The sequence below is a fragment of the Trichomycterus rosablanca genome, chromosome 1, assembly GCF_030014385.1.
Source record: "Trichomycterus rosablanca isolate fTriRos1 chromosome 1, fTriRos1.hap1, whole genome shotgun sequence".
NCBI lineage: Eukaryota > Metazoa > Chordata > Actinopteri > Siluriformes > Trichomycteridae > Trichomycterus > Trichomycterus rosablanca.
In genome coordinates this window covers 17,286,661-17,312,281 of record NC_085988.1, presented here as the reverse complement: position 1 = coordinate 17,312,281, position 25,621 = coordinate 17,286,661, and the positions used below count along the sequence as shown (strand labels likewise).

At 39.0% G+C, this 25,621-nt stretch overlaps 1 protein-coding gene across 1 annotated transcript in view; it reads right to left on the bottom strand.

Annotated features, from left to right (window-relative positions):
• The window catches only part of col14a1b (collagen, type XIV, alpha 1b), a 73,588-nt gene that overhangs the window by 13,894 nt on the left and 34,073 nt on the right, over nucleotides 1-25,621 (bottom strand). The window contains exons 24-42 of the mRNA XM_063000392.1: nucleotides 25,314-25,460; nucleotides 21,890-21,964; nucleotides 21,248-21,387; nucleotides 20,457-20,580; nucleotides 19,993-20,136; nucleotides 17,729-17,893; nucleotides 17,571-17,609; nucleotides 15,284-15,422; nucleotides 12,610-12,752; nucleotides 12,255-12,364; nucleotides 11,143-11,301; nucleotides 10,906-10,983; nucleotides 9,688-9,774; nucleotides 6,445-6,498; nucleotides 6,237-6,332; nucleotides 5,127-5,180; nucleotides 3,208-3,261; nucleotides 3,056-3,109; nucleotides 823-894 (exon numbers count right to left, since the gene is read on the bottom strand). Coding sequence (XP_062856462.1) covers nucleotides 823-894; nucleotides 3,056-3,109; nucleotides 3,208-3,261; nucleotides 5,127-5,180; nucleotides 6,237-6,332; nucleotides 6,445-6,498; nucleotides 9,688-9,774; nucleotides 10,906-10,983; nucleotides 11,143-11,301; nucleotides 12,255-12,364; nucleotides 12,610-12,752; nucleotides 15,284-15,422; nucleotides 17,571-17,609; nucleotides 17,729-17,893; nucleotides 19,993-20,136; nucleotides 20,457-20,580; nucleotides 21,248-21,387; nucleotides 21,890-21,964; nucleotides 25,314-25,460 — 1,934 coding nt within the window. The remainder of the gene's footprint in view (nucleotides 1-822; nucleotides 895-3,055; nucleotides 3,110-3,207; nucleotides 3,262-5,126; nucleotides 5,181-6,236; nucleotides 6,333-6,444; nucleotides 6,499-9,687; nucleotides 9,775-10,905; nucleotides 10,984-11,142; nucleotides 11,302-12,254; nucleotides 12,365-12,609; nucleotides 12,753-15,283; nucleotides 15,423-17,570; nucleotides 17,610-17,728; nucleotides 17,894-19,992; nucleotides 20,137-20,456; nucleotides 20,581-21,247; nucleotides 21,388-21,889; nucleotides 21,965-25,313; nucleotides 25,461-25,621) is intronic.

The window sequence follows — 25,621 nt, the reverse complement described above, 5'->3', positions numbered from 1 at the left end:
TACTCATCAAAGAAATTCTCATCAGTGAGATCAAAAACAGTTCAGTAAAAGTCTGCCATTACTTCCTGATTCAGTTTTTTTTTTTAAATCACAGATTTCACAGTTTTTTTTAAAGAAAAGTGCCACATTTCACAGCAGACATTAAATAACACTCATTAACTGAATGATAGAATAAATGGAAGCTACAATACACAGCACAGCTACCTTAATGGTTTAATGTAAACCTAAAACATCCAGCGATGGTGCAAGACTCATACTCATCCTTGTTTTGACACAGAATTGGTTGGGAGTTTTCCAAGCTCAGTTACCTAAGTAGTGTTTTAGCTGCTTTACATTTTGATATTTTGAACTAACCGATTGATAACTAAATTACTGTAGGATTGCTAGAACTGCCTCATAGTGCAAATTAACCATTAAACGTGAGACACTTGAACATTACACAAATGAAAAACGTTAAATCGCTAAACACAATTAAACCTTCAATTTTGAATTTCACAGCAGATTGCATATTATATGGGAAAAGGTTCGTTTCATAGTTCGCGAAACGATTATCATGGCCGTGAATTAGGTAGAGCCTTACTGATAAGTGAACCGTCAGACCGATGGCACCAAAGTGTAACCTTTGACATTACTGAAAATAGCTACGGTAAGTGTATAGTAATAAACAAGTAATCACCCACAAAAAAGTAAAACGTTGGAAATTATTTGCAAAAAAAAAAAAGTTATGACCTCCTTTTGACCCAGACACATCAAATAACCATATCTGTATACACAATCCAAACACACAGGCCAGCACACGCAAACACTCCTTTGTGTTCTTACCGGTGGTCCCTGACCTCCGGTGGCTCCAGAAGGGCCATTCTCACCCGGTGCTCCAGGAGCTCCTGGTCCTCCCTGCAGAGAGGAGACGGCAGCTGTAACAACACATAGCCACTTACTTCCAGCTTAAAAATACAAAGTTTAATGGGATGGTGGTGGGATGAAAGGATCAAAGACAGGGGCCTTGTTAATGATGTGATTGCTGGATGGGAAGAGTTTGGAAGGGTTGCTCTCGTGTTAACACTGCAAACAGGGCAGGCAGAAACACGCTCACATAGTAAGATCATAGATGAAAGAGATGGAAGAAGGATTGCTGTTTATTCTAATCAGTGAGGATTATTACAGTTTAATCAGGCTTATGTATTAATCAAGGACCCAAAAAGTGGAATTAGAAACAAATATTTCAATCTAGTCCTTTAGCACACACATCTAGAGATGTGTGGGTGTGTATTTCTTAATTTCATTTTATTTTACTTACATGTTTTACCACTGCTTTATTCTGGTCGGGGTCCAGTCTGGTTTCCCCAGAATCACTGAACGCAATGCAGTAACATGAATGCAGGACAGGACGCCAATCCATCACAGGTCTTTGGCCACTCCCCCCTCCTCAGACATTGCCAATCATGTCTGTATGTAGATGCCCAACTGGCCGATAGCAATGCTGGGGAATCAAACACTGAATCCATTGCAGGGCCTCAGCTTATCTGATTTAACTTTGACCCAGTTTGCTGTTGACCTTTTTAAAGTGTCGCCAATAAAGCAAACTGTTGATATCCACTTTAAATTAGACGAAGTATATTGTGTGAAAAATACAGTATGGAAACCAGTAAGCTATGAAATCACCAGGTTTGCATTTTAGATAACAATCCCACATGTACTGATCCTCAAATCACTTGCTGTGGCTTTGTAGCTTATCAGTATGGTTTAACTGCACCCTTTGAAGCGTCTCCAAATGACAGTAGTGGCAAGTCAGGGTCGCAATGGGCCCGGTTTTCCTGAAATCACTGAGTGCAATGCCGTAACACACCACGGACCGGGCGCCAATCTATTGTGGAGCCTTAGACACTCTACAATTCATAGCCAATCATGTCTGTACTGTATGTAGATGCCCAACTGCACAATAGCATAGCTGGAGTATCGAATAATTGGGACAGTGGTGGTTAAGTGGTTAAGGTACTGGACTAGTCATCAAAAGGTTGCAGGTTCGAACGCCACATCTGCCAAATTACCACTGTTGGTCAAGGCCCTTAATCCTCAATTGCTTGGATTGTAAACGGTCACAACTGGAAGTTCCTTTGTCTGCTAAATGCCATAAGTGTGATGTGATACAATGTTGACACGACTGAATTTTAGGGATGTTGTAGCCTAGTGGTTAAGGTACTGGACTAGTAATCAGAAGGGCTCTGGTTTAAGTCCCAATACTGCTATGTTGCTGCTGTTGGGCAAGGCCTTAACCCCCAATTGCTTAGATTGTATACTGTCACAGTACTGTACGTCACTTCTGCTAAATGCCGAAAATGTAAACGTAAATTTACTCCGAGCAGCCTAGCCATTGAAAGATGCACCTGTCAGTGTGCTCTCAGTGACAATCCCAAACCCAGATGAAAATAAGTTATATTTTTTGCTAACAAGGTTATTTTATTTTTGTCATGAACTGTAAATTGAGTGTCAAAGACTTAAGACTCATACACATACACTTAAAGAAAAGGAAGCTGCAACAGTGAAACAGATTTGCATCAGCCGCTGTCTTAAACACCGCAGGACTATTTGGCAGTATTTTGTACTAAAGTCTTTTACTTGTCGTCACTCAGATAAAAAGTGGTGCCAACACCATGGTACTACTAATACACAGGAGAACTAAGTCATTTGATACTAACCTGGCAAGAAAGCACTAATAAAGTATTAACAGATTGTTGTTTTGTATTTTTAGGCTTAGGCACTCGGGTGGTGCAGCGGTTTATTACGCTGGTCCATCACTGCTGACATCCAGGTTCAAATCTCAGCAGTGCAATTGGCTGACATCTACACAGACATTATTGGCTAAGTCTGAGCGTGGCCGAATGATGAATTGGTGATGAATTGGGCCCTGTCCAGGCTATGTAATTCACTACATACAGATGTAAACTGGTGTATTATTAAATTTAAATTGTGCCTGTGTGAACAGAACAGCTGCCTCCTCCATGTCTGTATTGTGAATCGCCATGTTGAAATTATCTGTGAGTTTTTGTAAACTTACAATACTTCCTGGAGGACCCACTCTGCCCTGTGGTCCATCTTTACCAGGCAAACCCTGCAGAGCAAGACACACTTATTAGTGACAGCCAAACCAGCAAATCACAGCTATTCATATTCAAGCCACAGTTCTCTGTAGTGAGAAAACAACGTTACCCTGGGTCCTGGTTGACCTTCCCGCCCTGGAGTTCCTGGAGTCCCTGGCACTCCCTGCATTAAAAAAATAAATAAATTAAAAATTAAATGATGCAGTAACTGAGCAAATTATTCATGTATATTTTAGTAGCAGGATATTTTGTTATTACTGCCATGTTACAATTATTCAACACCTTCATATAAATGACTGATCCTAAAACCTACTCCTAGTATGTATGACCTAAAGTTGGGTTACAACAGGAATTAGCCATTGGGACTTAAAAACAGCCCTTTATTTGCTATTTATTTATATAAACACTACCCAAAGATTCAAACGATCAAGGTGTGTTATAACCATGGTGAAAATCAAGGAACTGCCACAAAATCTGAGAGAGTAAATAATTTCAGTGTGCCAGTAGGGCTGTGGGTATAAGAACATTTCCAAGACCTTGTGTAGTCCTAGAACTAGAGAAAGGTCTGGAACCAGAATTAGAAGTGTTGTCCAGAAATTCTTAAGTTATGGTGCAGCAGCGAACCTAAAATTCCAGGACAATGTGGAAAACCCCCTTTTAGGATGGTATGATGAAAACTGGGACAAATGTGTCAGTAGCAACCATAGGAAGATCACTAAACAAACAAGAACTTTAAAACCATTACAAAATCTTGATTGTTTTCTTCTTTATCCATTCAGATGTCTGTTTGCTGTGTCCTGTTGCATGGCTGTGTTTTGGGCCAAATTAAGCTGCTGGACAAGTGGCCTCACATTTATCTCAAGAATATTGTGTTATAAACCAGTGCCTGCAGCACGGTGGATGGGCATCACTTTATGTTTAAATTAGGGATGTCCCGATCCGATCTCAAAGATCGGGATCGGGGCCGATCAAGGCATTTTTTAATTGATCGGAATCGGCTTTATTAAACCCGATCTTAATCCCGATCTTTTGTTTTACGTCAGCATGTCCGGTGTGTGGAAATAGTTTAAACTGGAAGGTAAAACAAGTCCAACACCGCAGTGTGAAGTGTAACGTCTGTAATGCAAGCGCTTCACGAGCCGGTAGTAGCAGAGCTGCGTTCATTACTGTAGAATTTTACTGTTTATATGGTGTGTGAGTCAAGGATCACTCCGGTTTACAAAACATCGTAGTGATGCACTCGTTTAATAAAGAAATAAATACACCGTATATTCCCATATTGTCGGGAGCAGAACACTTTATTAACTTCTGTTACAGTACCGAATACTGGACAGCTGAGTCAAGCACGCTGTTTCATGTTCTACGGAAGGCACTTCGTGTACAAACGTCCATCAAACCATTGTCACAATACAAGCACTTTAAGAACTGGCTTTCCTTCATAACAAAAGAGCCTTTCCATTTCAGGTTTTACTGTAATGCTTTCAAGTAACTTTTTTTCTTATATTCAAGTTAAGCTGCTACACAGATTTCTGTTCATTTTTAGTGTATCACTGCATTAAACAGATTTTTTTTTCTTCTAATGTAAAGTTTAAAGTAAAACTGTAATTATCTCACTCATTTTGATTGATTTTGTAAAAATACAAAAACATTAAGCCAATAGCTTGGATGCAGCATTTTTCCCTTCAGCACTGCAGAGCTATTCAGTTGTTAAACATATACATTACACTGTATTAATTTGAATAACTGTAATGTACTTGAAGTGTGCACTGTGTGAACAGTATTATCTAGTTCTTATCTAGACAATATCTAGAAAATACAAGTATCGGTTTGAGAATCGGTATCGGATCGGGATCAAAATTAATAATCGGGATCGGTATCGGGAACAAAAAAACGTGATCGGGACATCCCTAGTTTAAATGGTTCCAGTTCCCCACTGCTGGAGGAAGGAATCTGTGCAATTAAGGATTTTATCATAGTAGTTTAGAAAAATGACTTTAATTGCAAATTTTGTTGATACGATGAACTTACCTGAGGACCTAGACCTCCTACATCTCCTTTCTCTCCTCTCTCACCTGGACCACCCTAATAACACACATACAAACAAGAACATAGATTTGACCTTTATTTGTAAATCAAATTATAACCGTTTTTTTTTTTTGTAAATTACATAATGCATCATTATTTCTATAGTATTACAGTCAGTGCTCAGAATGGTTGCCAATACAATAATCTCTTTGGCATTTTCAGTGCACACATAACAGCAGTACATGTTAACGTTGCTATAATTTAACTTCATTTATCAATTTCATTAACCATTTTATCCTGGTTAGAGTCACAGAGTCTCTAGTGTCAACGAAAAACACTAGGTGCAAGGCAGCATCTGGGCACCAATCCTTAACAGGTGGCTGGAGTGTCCACTTGATATTGGCTGTTGCTGGGTAACGCAGAAAGTTCTCTTTACTGTCCCCTTTTTTATAGTGGGCTACAGACATAGTATTTTCTTTCATTATTCCTTTGTTACTTTGTATTTATCAATTGGGTACTTTATTTCTTTAAAAAAAAATTAAAAATTCTCCCTGTTTAATCTGCACAATGAAATCTAATTCCTTTCTACTTGGTGTTTTGTTTAGCCAGTTTGCTTGGCTACATGGACGATAGCTCATTGACGTGAACTGACACCAAGGCCTTCCAGCCACCAATTACATTTTGGGGAATGAAGGGCTTTGGGAAACAAAGATGAATAGAGAGACGCATGGCAAGAGAATATTGAGAAGACAAGTTGTTCATGATCTCTTGTTTGTTTGTTTGAGACAAAGCGACAATTAACTGAGCTTTGTTTAAGCAGCTCTTGTAATAACAACTATAGTCACCCATCGTATGACTTTGCTGTTTTTGTCTATTTACTTTTTGTGGATTCTTTGCAAGTGTGTGCTTCTACATTAGTTCGCCCTTTTGTTCTGTTTGTTTTGTTTTTAATAAGAAGTTACCAAAACTGAGCTAGGACAGATTGTTTTGTTGTTTTCTTTCTTTTAGCACTGCTTTTAAGTTTCCATTGTGTAAAGAGCAAGATCTATAAATATTATAATTACTTTTAAAATTACATTCAAAAGATAATGTGTGTATTTGCAATTGTTTTACCGGCGGGCCTCTGATGGAACGTCCGCTAGGCCCCTGAGGGCCGGCAAGGCCTTGAGGTCCTGGTACTCCTGCATCTCCCACTGAACCAGTTGGTCCCTGTAACACAAACACACTCTTATATCAATGAATGGACAATCACATATGCAGCACCTGATGCAGTGTAGGAGCTCAGTGGTAGTAAATCTGTTAGTAAATAAGGAGACTGTACCACAGGGCCAGGTTCTCCTCGATCTCCTCTTGCCCCTCTGATACCAGGACCTCCCTGTGATACACACACATAACAGTTAAAAGTAAAAGAGGTTGTCATTATTTATGCATTACACTATTATGCATAACAGTAGCAATATACCTGTAAGTTAGCATAGTGAGATTGTGATACAATGCACCAGTGAAGAGTTACACATACAGCAGTATTAAAAAAATACTTTAATACTAGCAATATTCTTTCCATATTATTTCTATTAGTTGTTATCTGGCCTCCACAGTTCCAACAAACGAATAACACAAAGCTGCACAAACATTAGTATCATTAGAAGTAGGGTAAGGTAAGGTAGAGTAAGGTAGGGTAAAGTAAAGTAAGGTAAGGTAAGGTAAAGTAGGGAAAGGTAATGTTTGGTATGGTAAGGTAAGATAAAGTAAGGTAAGGAAAAGTAGAATAGGGTAAAGTAGGGTAAGGTAAAGTAAAGTAGGGTAAGGTAGAGCAGTAAGATAAGGTAAAGTAAGGTAAGGTAAAGTAGGGTAAGGTAAAGTAGGGTAAGGTAAGGTAAAGTAGAGTAGGGTGAAGTAGGGAAAGGTAAAGTAGGGTAAGGTAGAGTCATGTAGGGTAAGGTAAAGTAGGGTAAGGTAAGATATAATAGGGTAAGTTAAGGTAAAGTAGGGTAAGGTAAGTTATAGTAGGGTAAGGTAAGGTAAAGTAGGGTAAGGTAGTAAGGTAAGGTAACGTAGGGTAAAGTAAGGTAAAGTTGGGTAAGGTAAAGTAGAGTAAGGTAAGGTACAGTAGAGTAAGGTAAGGTACAGTAGAGTAAGGTAAGGTAAGATAGTAAGGTAAGGTAAAGTGTGTAAGGTAAAGTAGGGCAATGTATGGTAGAGTAAAATATTGTAAGGTAAAGGAGGGTAAGGTAAGGTAAAGTTGGGTAAGGTCAAGTAGGGTAAGGTAAAGTATGGTAGGATAAAGTAGGCCAAGGTAAGGTAAAGTATGGTAAGGTAAGGTAAAGTAGAGTAAGGTAAGGTAAGGTAAAGTAGGGTAAGGTAAGATATAGTAGGGTAAGGTAAAGTAGGGTAAGGTAAGGTAAGGTAAAGTAGGGTAAGGTAAGATATAGTAAGGTAAGGTAAAGTAGGGTAAGGTAAGGTAAGGTAAAGTAGGGTAAGGTAAGATATAGTAAGGTAAGGTAAGGTAAAATAGAGTAAGGTAAGGTAAAGTAGGGTAAGGTAAGATATAGTAGGGTAAGGTAAAGTAGGGTAAGGTAAGGTAAAGTAGGGTAAGGTAAGATATAGTAGGGTAAGGTAAAGTAGGGTAAGGTAAGGTAAAGTAGGGTAAGGTAAAATAAAGTAGGGTAAGGTCAAGTAGGGTAAGGTAAAGTATGGTAGGATAAAGTAGGCCAATGTAAGGTAAATTAGGGTAAGGTAAAGTAGAGTAAGGTAAGGTAAGGTAAAGTAGGGTAGGGTAAGGTAAAGTAGGGTAAGGTAAGGTAAAGTAGAGTAAGGTAAGGTAAGGTAAAGTAGGGTAGGGTAAGGTAAAGTAGGGTAAGGTAAGGTAAAGTAGGGTAAGGTAAAGCAGTGATAGCTCAGTGGTTAAGGTACTGGACTAGTAATCAAAAGGTTGCCGGTTCAAGCCCCACCACCGCCAAGTTGCCACTGTTGGGCCCCTGAGCAAGGTCCTTAACCCTCAATTGCTCAAAAAAAACTGTGTTCAGTCATAACTGTAAGTCGCTTTGGATAAAAGCGTCTGCTAAATGCTGAAAATGTAAATGTAAATGTAAAGTATGGTAAGGTAGGGTACAGTAGGGTAAGATAAGGTAAAGTAGGGTAAGGTAAGGTAGTAAGGTAAGATAAGGTAGGGTAAGGTAAAGTAAACTAAGGTAAGGTAAAGTAGAGTAAGGTAAGGTAGTAAGATAAGGTAAAGTAAGGTGAGGTAAAGTTGGGTAAGGTAAAGGAGGGTAAGGTAAGGTAAAGTTGGGTAAGGTAAAGGAGGGTAAGGTAAGGTAAAGTTGGGTAAGGTAAAGTAGGGTAAGGTAAGGTAAAGTAGGGTAAGGTAAAGTAAAGTTGGGTAAGGTAAAGTAGGGTAAGGTATAGTAGGGTAAGGTAAGGTAAAATCAGGTAAAGTAAACTAAGGTAAGGTAAAGTAGGGTAAGGTAAAGTAAAGTTGGGTAAGGTAAAGTATGGTAAGGTATAGTAGGGTAAGGTAAAGTAGGGTAAGGTATAGTAGGGTAAGGTAAAGTAGGGTAAGGTATAGTAGGGTAAGGTAAGGTAAAATCAGGTAAAGTAAACTAAGGTAAGGTAAAGTAGGGTAAGGTAAAGTAAAGTTGGGTAAGGTAAAGTAGGGTAAGGTATAGTAGGGTAAGGTAAAGTAGGGTAAGGTATAGTAGGGTAAGGTAAGGTAAAATCAGGTAAAGTAAACTAAGGTAAGGTAAAGTAGGGTAAGGTAAAGTAAAGTTGGGTAAGGTAAAGTAGGGTAAGGTATAGTAGGGTAAGGTAAGGTAAAATCAGGTAAAGTAAACTAAGGTAAGGTAAAGTAGGGTAAGGTAAAGTAAAGTTGGGTAAGGTAAAGTAGGGTAAGGTATAGTAGGGTAAGGTAAGGTAAAATTAGGTAAAGTAAACTAAGGTAAGGTAAAGTAGGGTAAGGTATAGTAGGGTAAGGTAAGGTAAAATCAGGTAAAGTAAACTAAGGTAAGGTAAAGTAGGGTAAGGTAAAGTAAAGTTGGGTAAGGTAAAGTAGGGTAAGGTATAGTAGGGTAAGGTAAGGTAAAATTAGGTAAAGTAAACTAAGGTAAGGTAAAGTAGGGTAAGGTATAGTAAAGTTGGGTAAGGTAAAGTAGGGTAAGGTATAGTAGGGTAAGGTAAGGTAAAATCAGGTAAAGTAAACTAAGGTAAGGTAAAGTAAAATAAAGTAAAAGCAGGGCAGGGTAGGGAAAGAAAAAGGAAAGGAAGAAAAGAAAACAAAAGCCCATGGGGACATAACCCTACTCTACTCTCCACAGTGCACTCAGCCCACAGAGACATGCAGAGTCGGCAAAGCACAATACAAAAAGCCCATCGCTATGATGAAAATAAAGCTGGTATTTGAAAGGCTCTCCTAGCTGCAGTGATTTAACACTGATAAGGTACAGAGACTGCCTGATTAAACAAATGTCACTGTCAGTCATCTGCGCCTCCATGCTTAATAGAACTGTACGAATTTTTGATTGTCTCTAATGTCCTGTATTGCAAATCTGTGGTGTGTGTGTGTGTGTACCAGTGGTCCAGGTGGGCCAGCAGGGCCTTTGCTGTCCTGAGAGCATGTACAGGCTCGAGGTAGAGCAGGGCAATCAGCTTCCTTTCTCTGTAGTAAACACAGACGTGAACAGAGTAGCAATGTTACAAGCAATGTAGAAGCTGATGAACTGTTAAACCACATTTACATATTAAGACTAAGCTAATTAAGCACAAACCCTAGACAGGACACCAATTCATCCTGGGTCTTATGTCTGTATTTTACATTTACAATTTCGGCATTTAGTAGACGCTCTTATCTAGAGCGACTTATAGAAGTGCTTCCATAGTAAACATTACCTTACTCTAGTTTAAGTAAACAACAGTCCAATTTCAAGAAATGAATAAGAGAGTTAGTAAGTAAGTACAAGTCAGCTTAAGTGTTTAGTAAAGAGGTGATGAAGGTTTTTAATCGTTTTTTAAAGACAGCGAGAGACTCAGATGTTCGGACAGACAGAGGAAGTTCGTTCCACCACTTGGGTGCTAGAACAGAGAAGAGGCTTGATGCTGATGCTCGTCTTCCTCGAGTCCTGGGTGGAGGATCGAGTCGAGCGAGACTAGTGGCTTGGAGGTTGTGTGGTACAGAGCGGGGTTTGATTAGACCATGAAGGTAGCTTGGGGCTGGTCCATTTTTGGCTTTGTAGGCGAGCATCAGTGTTTTAAACTGAATGTGTGCAGCTACAGGAAGCCAGTGAAGAGAACACAGCAGTGGGGTGATGTGGCAGCGTTTAGGTTGGTTAAAAACCAGGCGAGCAGCTGCATTTTGAATGAGTTGCAAGGGTTTGGTAGTGGACATGGGAGCACCTGCCAGGAGGGAGTTGCAGTAGTCCAACCGTGAGATTACAAGTGACTGCATGTAGAGGCTCAACCAACTAATAGCACCACTGGGGATTTGAACCCTGAATCCCAGCGGTAGTGGGCTTGCCTTATTTACAGCTGTGCCACCTCAATATATATATTTAGTATTCTAATCTACTTAAAGCAATTATTTTCGACACAGTTTTAGCTAACATTCAAGTAAAGCTCGGTAAAAGCTTATTTGTTAGCAACATTAGCCTAAAAGCTTATATTTTAAACTAGAAAAGCAAACGCTCGACACTCAGCATGTCTTGACTTATTGTCTAATTTTTAAACAAAGCTGTATTTCTTTCAGAAACTATCATGTTAAAACACACTGTTAATGTTGTTGGGACAAACTCACCAGACTGGGAAGATCGCAGCACTTGTCTCGACGAGCCCATGATGTGCTGCACACAATATCGAAAGACTGGAGCTGGATCTACACACACACACACACACACACACACACATAAAGCTTTGTGAAATCCCATGTTCGAAGGTCTGAGTACATTTATTACCATAAACATTAACAAATCATTCTGCTGTCATCCCACGTATTAAAACAAGGAACCCAAAACACCAAAAAACCCTAAAGTACCGCTGCTGAGTTGTCCTTGACTCCCCTAGATCGCACCATCCGTCCCAAAACCTCCATGCCATCAGTGGTGATGTTTCCAGCAGCATTAATGGGCTTTTCTCCAGCAAGTTTACAGTCCACCATCACCTGTGCCAGTGTCTTACTCACTGCTATATGGAGCTACACATACACAAAGACATACAGGTCAGTGACATGATGCTCATTGTCATTAAATACATTTTATTGTCTTAATAATTAAAACAATAGCAATGACAATATCAAATAGTATCAATACTAATAAGTCAATAAAACAATGTCAGTTGTTTTAGTATTGCATTTTAGTTTTTTTTCTGGATTTTCCACCCTTTATCTTTCAATCTAGTCTTTTAATTTCTCCCATTCTGATCAAGGAGAGCCTAATCACCACACACCCCCTCTGACACGTGTCCAATCTGTTGCCGCTTATTACCAACCAGTGTTGGGTTTCTAAACAAAGCTGCATATAAAGAGCCACGCTAGGCAACCCAGATTTTCAATTTAAAAGAGTAATTATTAAAAAGAATAATTTACTATTAAATAACTGATGTCAGTTGCTAGAACCAGGTTGCTGGTCCTAGCCTCACTTCTGCTAGGCAGCCAATTGCCTACAAGTAAGGCCCTTAACCCTCAATTGCTTGGATTGTGTTCAGTTAAAATGTACTTTGCTGTAGCTAAATGCCAATACTTTACATTTAATTAAACAACTCACTAGAAACACTGGAAGCTGTTCTTACTAAGAATGCATTTGTACTTGAACAATTTCCTGATATTCATAGTTGTGTTTCATTCAGTGACCTTTTTATTGTGATTTAGCAGCAAATTAAATAACTGAATACATGAACATGGTTTACTGTTGTTTACCATGTCACATTTATTACCATTTGACAAAAAATTAAGACCCTTTATGGGTTGTTTTATTTGTATACTGGTGAGTACATTACAGCAGTAGATTTAGTAGTTAAACTAAAACTCTTGATGCCTGCACTTTTTAACAGAAATAAAAGTCCTATTAGTGACCAATATCAGCTGTTAGCCAACATGGGTCTACTGGTGAGGTTCTATTCAACAAACAATAAGGATGTGAGAGTACTGACCTTGTGAAAACTGCCATAGAAGATTTTTTTAATTTCAGGACCGTCAAACGTAACAGTCTGAAAATCACCCTTATAGTCATTATTGAAGAACGTTAGTGTTTTCCCTGAATCTGTACTCACACACAGAGAAAGAGAGATAGTGATCTTAAAACTCTTGTAGTTAACACATATAAACACCAGCTCCACTCACAACACACAATTTCAAAGCAAATATGTTCGATTTTAGATTCCAAAAAAGTACAGCCTCATAGCAGCATGCAGGAGGACTCCCTGTAGAGCTGCTCTTGTCTGTGGATTAGCCAAGCACACATACAAAACACACACAGAGACACACCCACACAAATTCAGTACTCACTGTCCAGGATGACACCAACTAAGGGCTCGTTTCCACTGTTGAGGATTTCCCATAATGCAAAGGGCTCCTCTGGTGTTTGGGGCAGCAGGCGGAACAGCATGGTGATGGTGTAGTCAGACGGCAGGCCCTCTGGGTGAATAAACCTGGCATCAACAGGTCAACATTATGCTTATAGACTGTATACAAATGAAAAATAATGTTTCATCAAAACACAAAACTTTGAGTGTGTGTGTGTGTATTCTAACATTCTCTGCTTTACAACTGCTTTTTGATGAGCGGCAGATGGATGCTTGATCTGCAATGCTCTACGCTTCGACTGTCCTCGACTGAGAACAGTATTATTTACCTTATAAATAAGGCCCTACCTCGCGTCACGGATCGTGAAATGAGCCTTTTCCTGTGTAATATGCAATTTGCTGTGAAATTCAAAATTGAAGGTTTGTGTTTAGCGATTTAACATTTTTTATTCTTGGAGCGTTCAGGTGCGTCCTAGCAATTCTATGGTAATTGGTTTGGCAGTCGGTTAGTCAAAATGTCCAAAATATCAAAGTGTAAAGCCACTAAAAAACACGACTCGAGTAATTGAATTAACATTCAAACATTAACTTAGACTGTGCTGTGTATTGTAGCTTTCATTTATTCTATCATTCAATTTATAAGTTATTTAATAACTGCTGTGAAATGTGGCACTTCTCTTTAAAAATCTGTTTTTTAAAAACGTTTTTTTTTAAATGAGGTCCATGAAATTAAGCACATTGTCCTGTGAATTTTGTAGGGCCCTACTTTTAATAAACTGTTTGGTACATGTTCCTTTTTTCACAAATATAATGTTTTATTACTCTGTTTATGTGCTTGTCATGGCTACTGTAATAATTAATCTTAAAAAATGTAATACTTCGACTGTAAGTGTATTCTCAAACTTAATTAATTGATGCATGTAGCACTCACAGTGCAAATAATCTCATTATACAAATGATGCGTGCAATATAAATTATACATTAAAAAAGGGAATGTTTCTGCAATGGCTACAATCACTATGGTACCAACTTAATATAAGCAGAAGAACAGATTTAAATATAAAGCACTGATGTTTTTCCTAAACAGTCAATAAGTCAAGAGGTGACAATAATGAGGCTATTTTGCATATTCTGAGTGTGTCCCACCCACACTGTAAAATATTCTACCACTTGAAATAAATTACATAACACACTTAATGTAAAACCAGGCTACTGTAGTCACCTTCAGAAATGCATGGTGTCCTGCTGATTCTACATTTTAAAGACTTTTACATGTCATTTCTATTATACTCTATTATTTCAGAAAATAAGACTGCTTAGCAAATCAGTAATCTTTATTATGGTTCTAGGTACTAAGTATAAGAGTGACTCACAGACTATCTGACTAAGCTTTTGAGTATTTGTATGCGCCCATGTGAATTTATATGCCAAAGAATGATTGTGAAGATGTATAAAACAGGTGTAAGTGGACTTCAAATACTGATTCTTGCCGTATACTTATATTCTTTCCTACTGTAATCCCATTAACAGGTGTCGACCGGAACCTGGATGGGTTAATCTTGGGAGGGTTTAGTTCCTCTCTACTGTGCCTACAATGCCAACTGGTGATTTTATCAGTAAATCCCAGAGTATCCTCCGATGTGCATATCTGATAACAATCTGTGTTCTGTAGCTTTGTGATTTTCAGAGTGCACTGCTGTTACCACATCAAAGCAATAAGAATAGTTGAATAAAAGAGTAAGATTTGCAGATCTTTGTAATAGTAGCTAATAACAGCAGATGGTGGAAACGCTAAATATAAATTATATAGTTAAGCCCTGAAAAGCATAAGGTCTACTCAGTTTCCTATACAGCAGTAAAGCTCTTAAGACAAAAAGAGCCGAAGCATGAGAGAAGCATCATGTCTGAAAGTGTAACGTCCCCACCCTGCTCTGTTTGACCTGGCTGGTGGAAGAGGCGCAGTTGGATGGATAGTGTGGCTCTCTTTGAAATACACTTCAAAGCATTCCTTGCGCCTAATCAAACGTTACCGGCTACATCCCATACCTGGGGCTCAACTTTGGGATAGGTCTTTCTGACTTCCTGTTTGTTAGGCCTTTATTTGGCTGTCTGGTGGATGTTTGAATTTGACTGGGGCTTTTTCTGTTTTGGTTTTCAGGGCCAGCTGGTAAACAGTGTTGAGATTTCCATGTTGTAGCTGCCAAGGAGACATCCTTTCTGTTCCTCTGTTTTGTCCATGACTGGCTTGGATCTGTTTTTTGCTGGTACTGGTTTGTTGAGTTCTCTGAGTGTCATCCAAGTGCAATTTTGGTTCTTTTTGAGTCTGTATGTGTGTTCTCTGTGTCTCTATGATCGTGTAGAGTGTTTCTGCTACAGTAATATGGTCGCTTGTCTTTTCTATTCACCTGTGCTGCTTTGGGCTGTAGATTATGGTTTGGTTTTGTAAATTTCTCTGTTTTTATTATATTGTTTATTTAGTAATTACTAGTCATTGTCCTGTCTTTTGCTTTTGCGGCTTTTCAGCTACAGTATCGGTCTGCCTTGTATGAGCCTCCAGCAGTTGCATTACACCTGGCACCTTTGTCATGAGTTGCTCAGCATCCTGTACAAAGCAAGTCTTTGGAGAAGACAGCCGTTTGTGTGTGCGTGTTTTGTACCTGGTGGGTTGTGCCAGTAGTGCATCGCTAGCGAGCCTGTAGCTGTTATAGCTGTTGAAAGTTCCTGGCTGCAAGGAGACACCTGCCACATTGCTGTACAGGTGCTCTACCAGACCAAACATCTCCATCATCCTGAAGCCTGTGGGAGTAAAATAGTGGCGTTTTTTTTTTTCTCTAGTCGAGAGGAATTATCAGGATTGTGTACATTTACAGATTTTGGGTTTAGTGTTGCAGAATTCATTCATTCAGTTTTGTAATAGCTTTTTTTATATAAACACATACAGTGCTCAGACGGCGCAACTGTGAATTACGTTAGCCCACTAATGCTGTTCGGGCATCTACATACATCTACATGACCTGCTAGTCAGACAGCGGAGCACTTTCAGCAACAGACTCAAGGAATGGTACAGGAGATCGTTTGTACCTGCAGCGATCACACTGCATAACACTTCACTGTGTCGGGACATCATTGAACACTGAGCCACTATCGAGGTAGACTCATAAAGCATGATTTAGCACTCTGTTAATGCTGCTAATGAAGCCTACATTACACTCATGTTAATATTTACTGCAAATAACACCTTACAACAGTTTATTATATTACATTTTACATATCTCTTCCAATAATGTTTACTGCAATGACACTTTTTAATAGTTTTTTCTATTACATACTACATTTCTAATTTTATTTATTTAATTACATGGTGTTGTACAACAATACTTGTGTACTTCAATACTTGTGTACCTTAATACTTTTTGCTTTAATGTATCTTGACCTGCTGTAAATAACTGACTTTCCTTATGGAACTAATCCATCCATCCATCCATCCAGACACTATTGTCTATGTCTGAGGGATTTGGAAAGGAAGGGGGAGTGGTGGTGACTGACGCCCCGCTTTAGATTGCACATTGCACCCAATAATTCCAGGGAAGCCTGACCCTGAGTTTAAAGTGGAAGTAAAAAAAAACATTAGTTTAAAAACCATTTGTTTTGGAATCTACTTAAAACTATTTATTAGCAGCTTTGGTAAGATATACTTTAACCTATTTCTTATTCTAATCTAATCTTATTCTAATAGATCTTTATTGTTAAACTGTATTTAAAGTTGTGCTGGTTTATTTTTAGTATTTTAGAAAAATACTTAGTATTTAAGAAAACTCATTTTAGAAAACTATTCTTTTAAAATAGTAGCTGACTGCCAAAATTCAATAAAAGCTTTTAAGACTCCTAATGGTTTTAACTAAAAGTAACATGAACATTTCCTGTGAGCCAGTAGCTTATCTTTAGTCCTCTGCACTAAAGCAGAATTTAGTGTTGTGTATTTTTGTAATATTTATACAGTATAATCCATGATTTATTACGCAATGCCCACTATACACAATGCTTATACAGTAACTCACACAAGTCATGACATGCTACTACATAAGACAGTAATGCAGCCAATAAAAAAATTATTAAATGGCCCAATCAAACAGCAGTTCCAGTTCTTTGCAATTCCTCATGCAGGTAAATACATAAAGCTTATAAATGCTAGATTAGTTGTGTATGTCTTAATATATGTATTGTAATAGGCACACCTGTTGTTCAGTGTGGGTCGGTTAGAGAATCATGTCCTTCTGCCTGGCCATTTATGGCTGACAGATGGGGCATGAAGGTGCAAATGATTGACATGTCGGTTCCTTTTAACTGACAGTAACCTATGCTTTGTTTAGTGTGTATTCGTTCCATGTACTTCTTCCTCGTGGATTTGCCTTCTCCACTGTTGGCAACCTGCTTTCTCTTGAAACCAGTATGGATTTTCAATGGTGCAGATCATTTTTAGTTCTTGCAGATTTACGGGGCTCAAGCCTGTCACCTCAGTGGTGAACCAGAATACATGTACCTAACAACAGTAAATAATTACCATGCATGTGTTATTCCATATTTTTGGATGGGTTGACAGCTGATCTTTAGTAAACATATTGTGGCGCCGGCGAGCAGGAAGGATAGCGTCAGGGCCGCAAGTGAGCTGCCTTTGGCAGTTCATTCAGTGGTTTAGGGACAGACACCCATTCATACACACATACATTCATACAACAGACAAACATATAAGCTACTTACCCAACCCTCACCGCAGCCACCCCACTCCCAACAACGGGATACACGGCTACGGTGAGCTTAGACACCACTGCCGCAAGGCTTTCTGGGTAAAGCCTGTGCCGACGCTACAATATAGTCATCTGAGCACTAAAGCTGCAACTAAAGCTTATCCATATGTTATCAGAGTATGAGTGAACTGTGACTAACCTGGTAGTGTGCTGCCACTCATCGCTACAGATGGACAAGCTACAAAACAGATAAAAATAGCAACATTTAAAGATTAGTCAAATACGTCAAATCTTGGACCGGTTCCACACATGAATATATCTACCTGCACACTTACAAACACTTCTTTGAGGACTTACTTGCTGTTGCAGCCTCACAGACGAAGGTAATGAGTTTCTCTTCGATCTTTTGGAAAGCATCGAGGTCGTCCACAAAGAACACGTGCCTTTCACTAGGTTTGCTAGCAATGCTCACCAGCTCTCCATAGTCAGCATCAGCAAAACCGATCGCAAACACGATGTAACCTGAACGCAAACATCACAAACACAAAATGTAAACATGCAGAAGTTGTATAGAACTTAATTCTGGTCACACAATCGGATCTGGTTAAAAAAATTCTATTACACATAGGCTGATATAATACATATAGTAAATGATTACAGTATGTTGTTTCTACTTGTTTACATTGCCTGCTATAATTGACATCAACAGTAACTGTTTTATAGCGCTCGGGTGGTGCAGCGGTCTGTTACGCTAACCCACCACCACTGTGATCCAGGCTCCAATCTCAGCAGAGCCAGCCAGAAGTCTATTTGATGTCTGTCCAAAAACTTAGTGATCTCTCTACACAAACAGAATTTAATGTCATCCTATGCACGCTCCTGAGAAGAAGGTATGTCTACATTCTTAGTTCTTTTCAAATGTAAATTTGTTAATTTTGCTAATTTAAATTTTTATTAAGTTGTACAAGTGTTATTTATTTGCAAATTTAGGTTCGTCAGTGACAGTTTAACCATTTTCAGTACATGAAAGTTGACGTTAGCTGGCATGCTAGCGGGTTGTGCTGCCTCAGCCCATTGTTTTGAATGGTGTTCAATTAATCGGCCTTATGAGTTATATGTTTTATTAGAATCTTCACTACTTAGGCAGCTGCGTAGGTAGGCAGTAGGCAAGAAGGCAGCCCATTACATTTTCAGACAGACGCATAGACATGATTGGTGCCCTGTCCAGGGTGTTCCTGCCTTGTGGCCAGTATTTCCTGGGGAAACCTTACCTGCCATAACCCTGACCAGCATACAATGGTTGATGATATGTTTTAGTGAGTTACTGCTGGCTTCTCTTACCTTCCTTTGATTCACATGATAGCACATTTAGCCTGAGAATAAAATCTTGTGTGGCTCACCTGTTCTGCTGATTAATGGTTCCACGCCCTTCTCAATTACAGATCTCAAACCAGCAGGGTAGTTTAAGGGATTTGCTATGACTGCCTAGCCTTTTCTCTCCTGTTGTTTCTAAGAACTTTAGAAAACTTTTCCCCCCTTTTTTTCTGGATTTTTCTCCCTTTATCTACTATTCTAGTAATTTCTGATTCCTAATTGTGAATCATTTGCTGCTTGTACAACCCTCGATGGTGCAGGTGACTGGACCAGTCCCGGAAGTCTCATATCACAGCAGGAAAAGACTCGAACACTCTGCAGTGGTGTACTAGCACTTCAGCACCACCTGAGCGCCTGCTTCTTTACCTTTACCATATTATTTATTTTCCTATTTGCAGCATTAATGCATAGAACATGCAACTTTTAAAAATATGTTTTCTAGCAATTTTATTATGCAATTTTTAAACATAAAATATATTTGTTTATACTATGGTGAGATTTAAATTATAATAAAAACATAGTACTTAAACAAGGTTAAATTCAGAAACTTTGCATGTAAATTTAAATATAGTTTTAAATTTCAATAGAATTATAATATATAGACAATGTCTAGTGAGCTGCCTTGTTGCCTACTGCCTACCCAGGCAGCTGCCTAGGTTAAGAGGATTCTAATAAGACATTGACTTATTAGGCAGATTTTTAGATGCACTTCTTATACAGCAATTACATCACCACAATTTTGCTAACTAAGCTAACACAGTTAGCCTCAGGCCATTCAAACCAATGGGCTGAGGCGGCACAACCCGTTAGTATGCCAGCTAACATCTCCCTCTGTTTACCGAAAATAGTTAAATTGTCACTAACAAGCCTGAATTTGCAAATAAATGACACTTGTACACCTTTATACAAATTAAAAATCAATAAGAATTTATTTACATTTGAAAGCTCTGCATTCGTCCACTATATTTGTAATTTTTTGTGAGAGAAGTTTGAGTGCTTGGATTGCCTTCACCGCTAAGAAGGCATCGGATTCTCCCTCGTTATTCAGTCAGTTTATCGCTTCAAATTAAGGCACCTCAGTAAGCAGCATTTTAAGCTATCTAAGAATGCAGACAGGCCTTCTTCTCAGGAGTGTGAGTAGGATGACGTAAAATGCATCTATGAAGAGAGATCACTAGGTTTTTAGACAGACACTATTTTTATGTCTCTATGACCGCTGATTAATAAAAGACAGACAGGTGACTTACCCTCCATTTGTATCTCCTGAGAGATCTTATTAACATCATCCTGAGAACGGCCATCAGTTAACACCACCAGAACTTTTGGCATGCCTCTCCTGCTTCCTCCAGTCCTGGTAAAGATTGCATCTTTCACATGCTGCATAGCTCGTCCTGTAGGTCACAGAGATAGCACATTAAAAAAGCTACACAGTGTCAAGTATATTTACATTTACAGCATTTAGCGCATGCTTTTATCCAAAGCAACTAACAGTTATGTAAGAACACATTGCAAGCATTTTTGGGTTAACAGCCTTATACAAGAGCCCAACACTGGCAACATGTGGAGGGAAATGAAACCTGCAACCTTCTGATCACTGGTGCAGTATCTTAACCACTAAGCTTCTGACCTAGCACTGCCCTGAAAGCCATTATATGGCCTGGAGAAGGCTGAAACTGTATATAGTGCAAAATGAAAGAATAGCTAAACCTGCCTGTTTTAGTGTTGCCTCCTTTATATGAAATCCTCTGAATGGCGTCCAGCAGATTTTCTTTGCTGTTATATGAGCTGAGGTCAAACTCAGTGCGAGCATCATCACTAAACTGGGCTATAGCAACCTGCAGTCAGAGACACAGAAAGAAAGAGGGGTTGTGTGTGAGAGTGAGATAGTGGCAATAAAATGACAAAAAAAGACATAAAATAAAAGATCATGTTTATTGACTGCATATAACACTTAATAAATCGTTTATGGTTTTTAATGATTCTATGCAGATGCTTAGGTGAAATAAACACTTCCTCCTGGTCAGAACTGCAGTGAGTCAAATAGGTCAAAGATATACACACTGGTGAACACTCTGGCTTGGCAAGTCGCTCTGATTTAGATTCAAGATAAAATTTGTATAATCAAGCTGAAATTTGTATATAATGTTTAAAATGAATAAGAACAATCGTGATATTTATTATCTGTCAGAAGATTCTACAAGTGTCTGCATAGATTCCATTTGGGCAAAACACGCAAACGGTGCCATGAATTGCTCCTAGGTGTAAGTTACTGAATATGCGTGCTGGCCTGCAGGAAACTTTCGCCTTGTCCGGGGTGTGGCTTTTACTAAGTGTGGCAGTAGAGACACCACAACCCTGACCAAGATGAAGTAAGATTATAACAATGAATGTGATAATAACATAATTTAATAAAAGTACAGATTTGAGGTAAAGCTTTTAAAAGATTAATTTGAAAAGCTTTAACAAAGAGGAGTAAGTTTGAACCACAGGCTGGGCTCTAACCTGTGTGCCTCCAGGGCCGATCTCGTCCAGTGCTCCGGCTGTACTGTACAGGAAGCGAATAATCTTTAGGAAGTTGTCATCGCCGATACTCCATGAGCCATCAACCAAAAACACCAGATCTGCTTTTGCGGCTTTACATACTGACAAACAGAGAAACGACCGATAATAGCAGTATTGATAATGATAATAGCAAAAATGGTACCAATAATTACTTTAACAGGGACAATGAGATGGCACATTGCAGAAGGTGGACGGGCTGCACTTATTTGCCCCTGGGTGTGAGTGAGAAAGAGATTTAATATGTGATGCCCTGACATGCTTCGGTGCTCGGGTGGAGCAGCTGTCTATTACGCCAGCCCACCATGGCTGAGATCCGGATTCCATGCAATCTCAGAGTGCTATCAGCCAACCAGGCATCTACACATGCATGATTGGTTAACTCTAAGGGTGGGAAGGGGTGTGTCCAGAGTATTCCTGCATTGATCCCAGTGTTTCCCGCTATTTAGTATGCTTTTAATAAAAAAAGGGCAAAGGGTTGCATCATGAACACCATAAGTACATTATGTGGTGCAGTGACAAGGTTAGTAGCAAACAGTAGTAACAGATATAAAGAAGTTGATTCTTAAGTTTGTTTGGGCTTACCTTCTTTAGCAACAGGAATTGTGGGCAGTGGGGTGGTAGTGGGAGGCCTGGTGGGAGGAGGAGTGGGCACTGGCACTGCAGAAGCACACACAAACACACACACACACACATTTTTGCAAACACCACTAGAGAATTAGACACATGATAAAGGAGGACAAATGTACAACATTGTTTCAATACAAACGTACAACATTGTGTTTTTTAAAGCTTAGGATCAAAACTACAAAAAAAAAAAAATCATCATATGGTGGCGTGTGGTGATCCGACTCACCTTCATCAGATCAGGCGGGCAGCAGATTCACAGTTGGGAATTGGAAATGACAGGGTCAGCATATGACATAAAGGCAGGCATAAATAGCCAAACTCTGTGTACTACGGGTGTTGCACAAAAAAAACTATCATGGACAGATTTTTAAAAACTTCATCAGAATCAGAAACTCACCCTGAGCCATCAACTTCATCATCCAGTGATTTCCGGTTGATAGTAAGTAAGATGTACCCTAACCCCTTCTTTTAATGATCACAGTGTGTATACATGTGTATATTGGTCGTCAGAGTGATGCAGAGTGTGTGTTTTCTAATACATTTTAGACTGTAGTGACTCGAGAGTCATATGCATACTTTTAAAAGGTGCCGTGACTGAAAAAGAAGGTAAGAAACACTGGTGTATATAACAGTTTGAATAAGTATGTGTTAAAGCTTTAGCCTAAAAGCAGTCATCTGGCCTTTGCACCACTTTTATTTAAGGATGTGGCACCTCCTCCCACTGTCGTCTGTCAGATTTGAGGTCTGATTATACCTTTTGTATAATTAGCTCTGGAAGGTGTGCAGTGATGATGAATTGGAATGCAACAGTGCAAGAAGGATAATTTCTGCACTTCTCTCCAGACTGCTGTAGGTAAACATCATTGTACATTCAAGACATTAAAGAATGATTTCAAAACCATGAGTGTTTGATGTTTGCGTGCTGCTATTTATCGTCTAACCACAATCATAAACACTGGAGTAATATATCACCTCTGTGTGTGACTGACTGTGTGTGTGTGTGTGTGTGTGTGTGTGTGTGTGTGCAAGAGAGAGAGAAAGTACAGGCAGAGACCTGTTTGACTAATCTTAGAAGTGGCAGATATACAAAACAGATATTCCATACAGAATTTGTTTTGCATTGCAGTTAACAGGAAAAAAAAACTGCAAAAATGTTTTATTTTAAAGAGACAAATCTAGCAAAAATGTATCACTGTAGCATTAATGATGCACTGAAGCAAAAGACAAGGTGGAAAAAAATAAGGCCACCATATCAGCTTCTGTAACCCTTAGCATAGATACTACAAGTGTCCAGAACTGTACCGAAGGGTTAAACACTATTCCACCAAATCTTTCCACACTTTCCACAGTTTTATATTCAGGTGTTTCTCATCACACACTTATTTTGTTTTTGAACCCAATATGCGGGCCTAAAGATCTTATTCTCAGACCTGGCCAGTTTTTTGCTCTTTTTCTATTTCTGGGAAGTCAGCTGGTGGCTAAGTATTCATTTGTTGCCTATTTGAACACTCCAGGTTGTGAAGGCATTCCTTTTATGCGGCTGTCACTATTCAGGACAAGGGTTTTACAGATTTTATTGTCTTTAACATTTTTATAGAGCAGGGGTTTTCAACCTGTGGGGTGCGAGTACCTGTCCGGGGGGTGGGGGGTTGGTATGGGGGAGCGAGTGCTTGTCCAGGGGGTGTGGCATTACGAGATTTTTTTTTTTCTCACCCACAGGACACATATTTGATTAGTCTCGCTGACCACACACACATGCACATTTAATGTTATCCACTTCAGTCGGGAAAAAAACCTTAAAAATAGGACTAACAATAAAGATAAATCGGTGACAGACACTGCTGTTATAGCACCTGTGTGTGTCTTTAAGAGAGATGTTCTGTTCATAGTATCGATATAAGTGAGTCAGGAGTCGATTTATACAAAGCTAAGCCTAAGTTTCTTTTCTCAGACATCTCTCTGTGTTTGCTGTTATTAATGAATGTTGCGGTTTTAAAGAAACACCGGCTACTACAGAGCATTTTGTGTGACTCGCTTACATTAACAAGCTCAGGCTTAATTAAACTGGCTATTATCACAGAGCAGCACACTGAGGGGGGCGCATGTCCAAAAAGGTTGAAAACCCCTGTTTTAGAGAGTCTGGGTTGTCACTCGCTGAAGGATCAAGTAGATGGCACTAGTGGCAGCCTGGCTGTGCTGTCGTTTTCTGAGTAGATTTGTGATTAAAGGAGCTTTAAAAATTGTGGCCACCTGGGTTTACTGGTGTGGTTCCTGAAGTAGTTATGGTCATGTCCCTGTCAAGCAAACGTCTCCATTTTATATTTTATATTTCCTAACGATCAAGTGAAGTGTTGTGATTTCTACTTCAAAACAAACGCGTTTGCCAACCTGTTCTACCATTTCTCTCTGCTAGGACTTTCTTTTTGTTTTTATGAATTAAATTAGTTTTCTTTGTGGCTTCACAGCCACTGTATTGTTCTACCTTGGTTAAGTATACTGCAACTGGGTTCATTCTCTCTAAACCTGCAGGTACAGGACTCCATACTGTTCTGTTTTTTGTCACATCTGTATGTTCCTAAAGTTTACTTCAGGTATTTTCACTTGATTATGAGTAAGAATAAAGAATTAATGACCAATGCATTTTTTAAAGCAGAGTGCACTGTCACTGTTACTTAGCAATTTTGGTGAGTTTGGCAAAGTAATACAGTTACAGTAAAGGTTTCATTAGATCACACAGTCAGAACTAAATAATGTACAAAAATAAAAAATGGATCACATGCTCTTCTGTAATGTGAAGAAAGCGACCTGTTGTAGTCCTAAACAGACTACAAACCCCAGGGGCTGTAGGTGAACGTGAATGCGTCATACCTAATTCCAGGACTATTTAAAGGATTAGCCCAGTCAGCAAGGTAGATGGCTGGTGTAGTTTTATAAAGAGAAAGCTTTCCATATAGATGTTCTCAGTTTTCATTTGATCCTTATACGGATTATATCTTCCTGGGTGGTGGGCATATACTTCAGCTTATTTAGAACTTAGTCAGAGAGTTGAACTGTGGATCCGACTCCCTCGTTGATTCTCTTTTTTTTATTTATCCATTAGTCAGGGTTGAGGAAATAGCATCTTGATGTAATTGTGTAATGTAATAACTACTGTTCCCCTTCCTCATTCTAGCCACATAATTTTGGGACTTCTACCTTTATTAGCTCACTCTATTAGCTCACTCTATTGTTTTTGATTAAGTACCAGCTGTGCGGTAAACCTAACCAACCTGTTACATTCTCCAGGTTTTCTTCTACTATAAATTCTGTTTGCTTTATGCATTTGCATTTTTATGTTTGTTTAAAAAAACTGTGATGACGCCAGTGGAAGTACACTCACAAGTTCTCTGAATAGTGGTAACAGCAGGGCCCTCAGCCTCCTGTAGCTGTGCATAAACGCTGATTTTGTACTGTGTGTTGGGATTTAGATCACTAAAGCAATGCCTGGTTGAAGAGCCATCAAACCTCACTTCCTGCTTCTGGCCATCTGGAAGAGGAAAGCAACAGAACCCATTAGAAATCTATCTGATAGATATTAATGGATAGCGTGCAGAAATTTAAGCGTTAAGCTTTCACTACGTGTCATCTTGGTCATCCTTAGGTTTGTATTTTCATTTCATTTTGCACTTTCATTAAGAGCTTTATCCT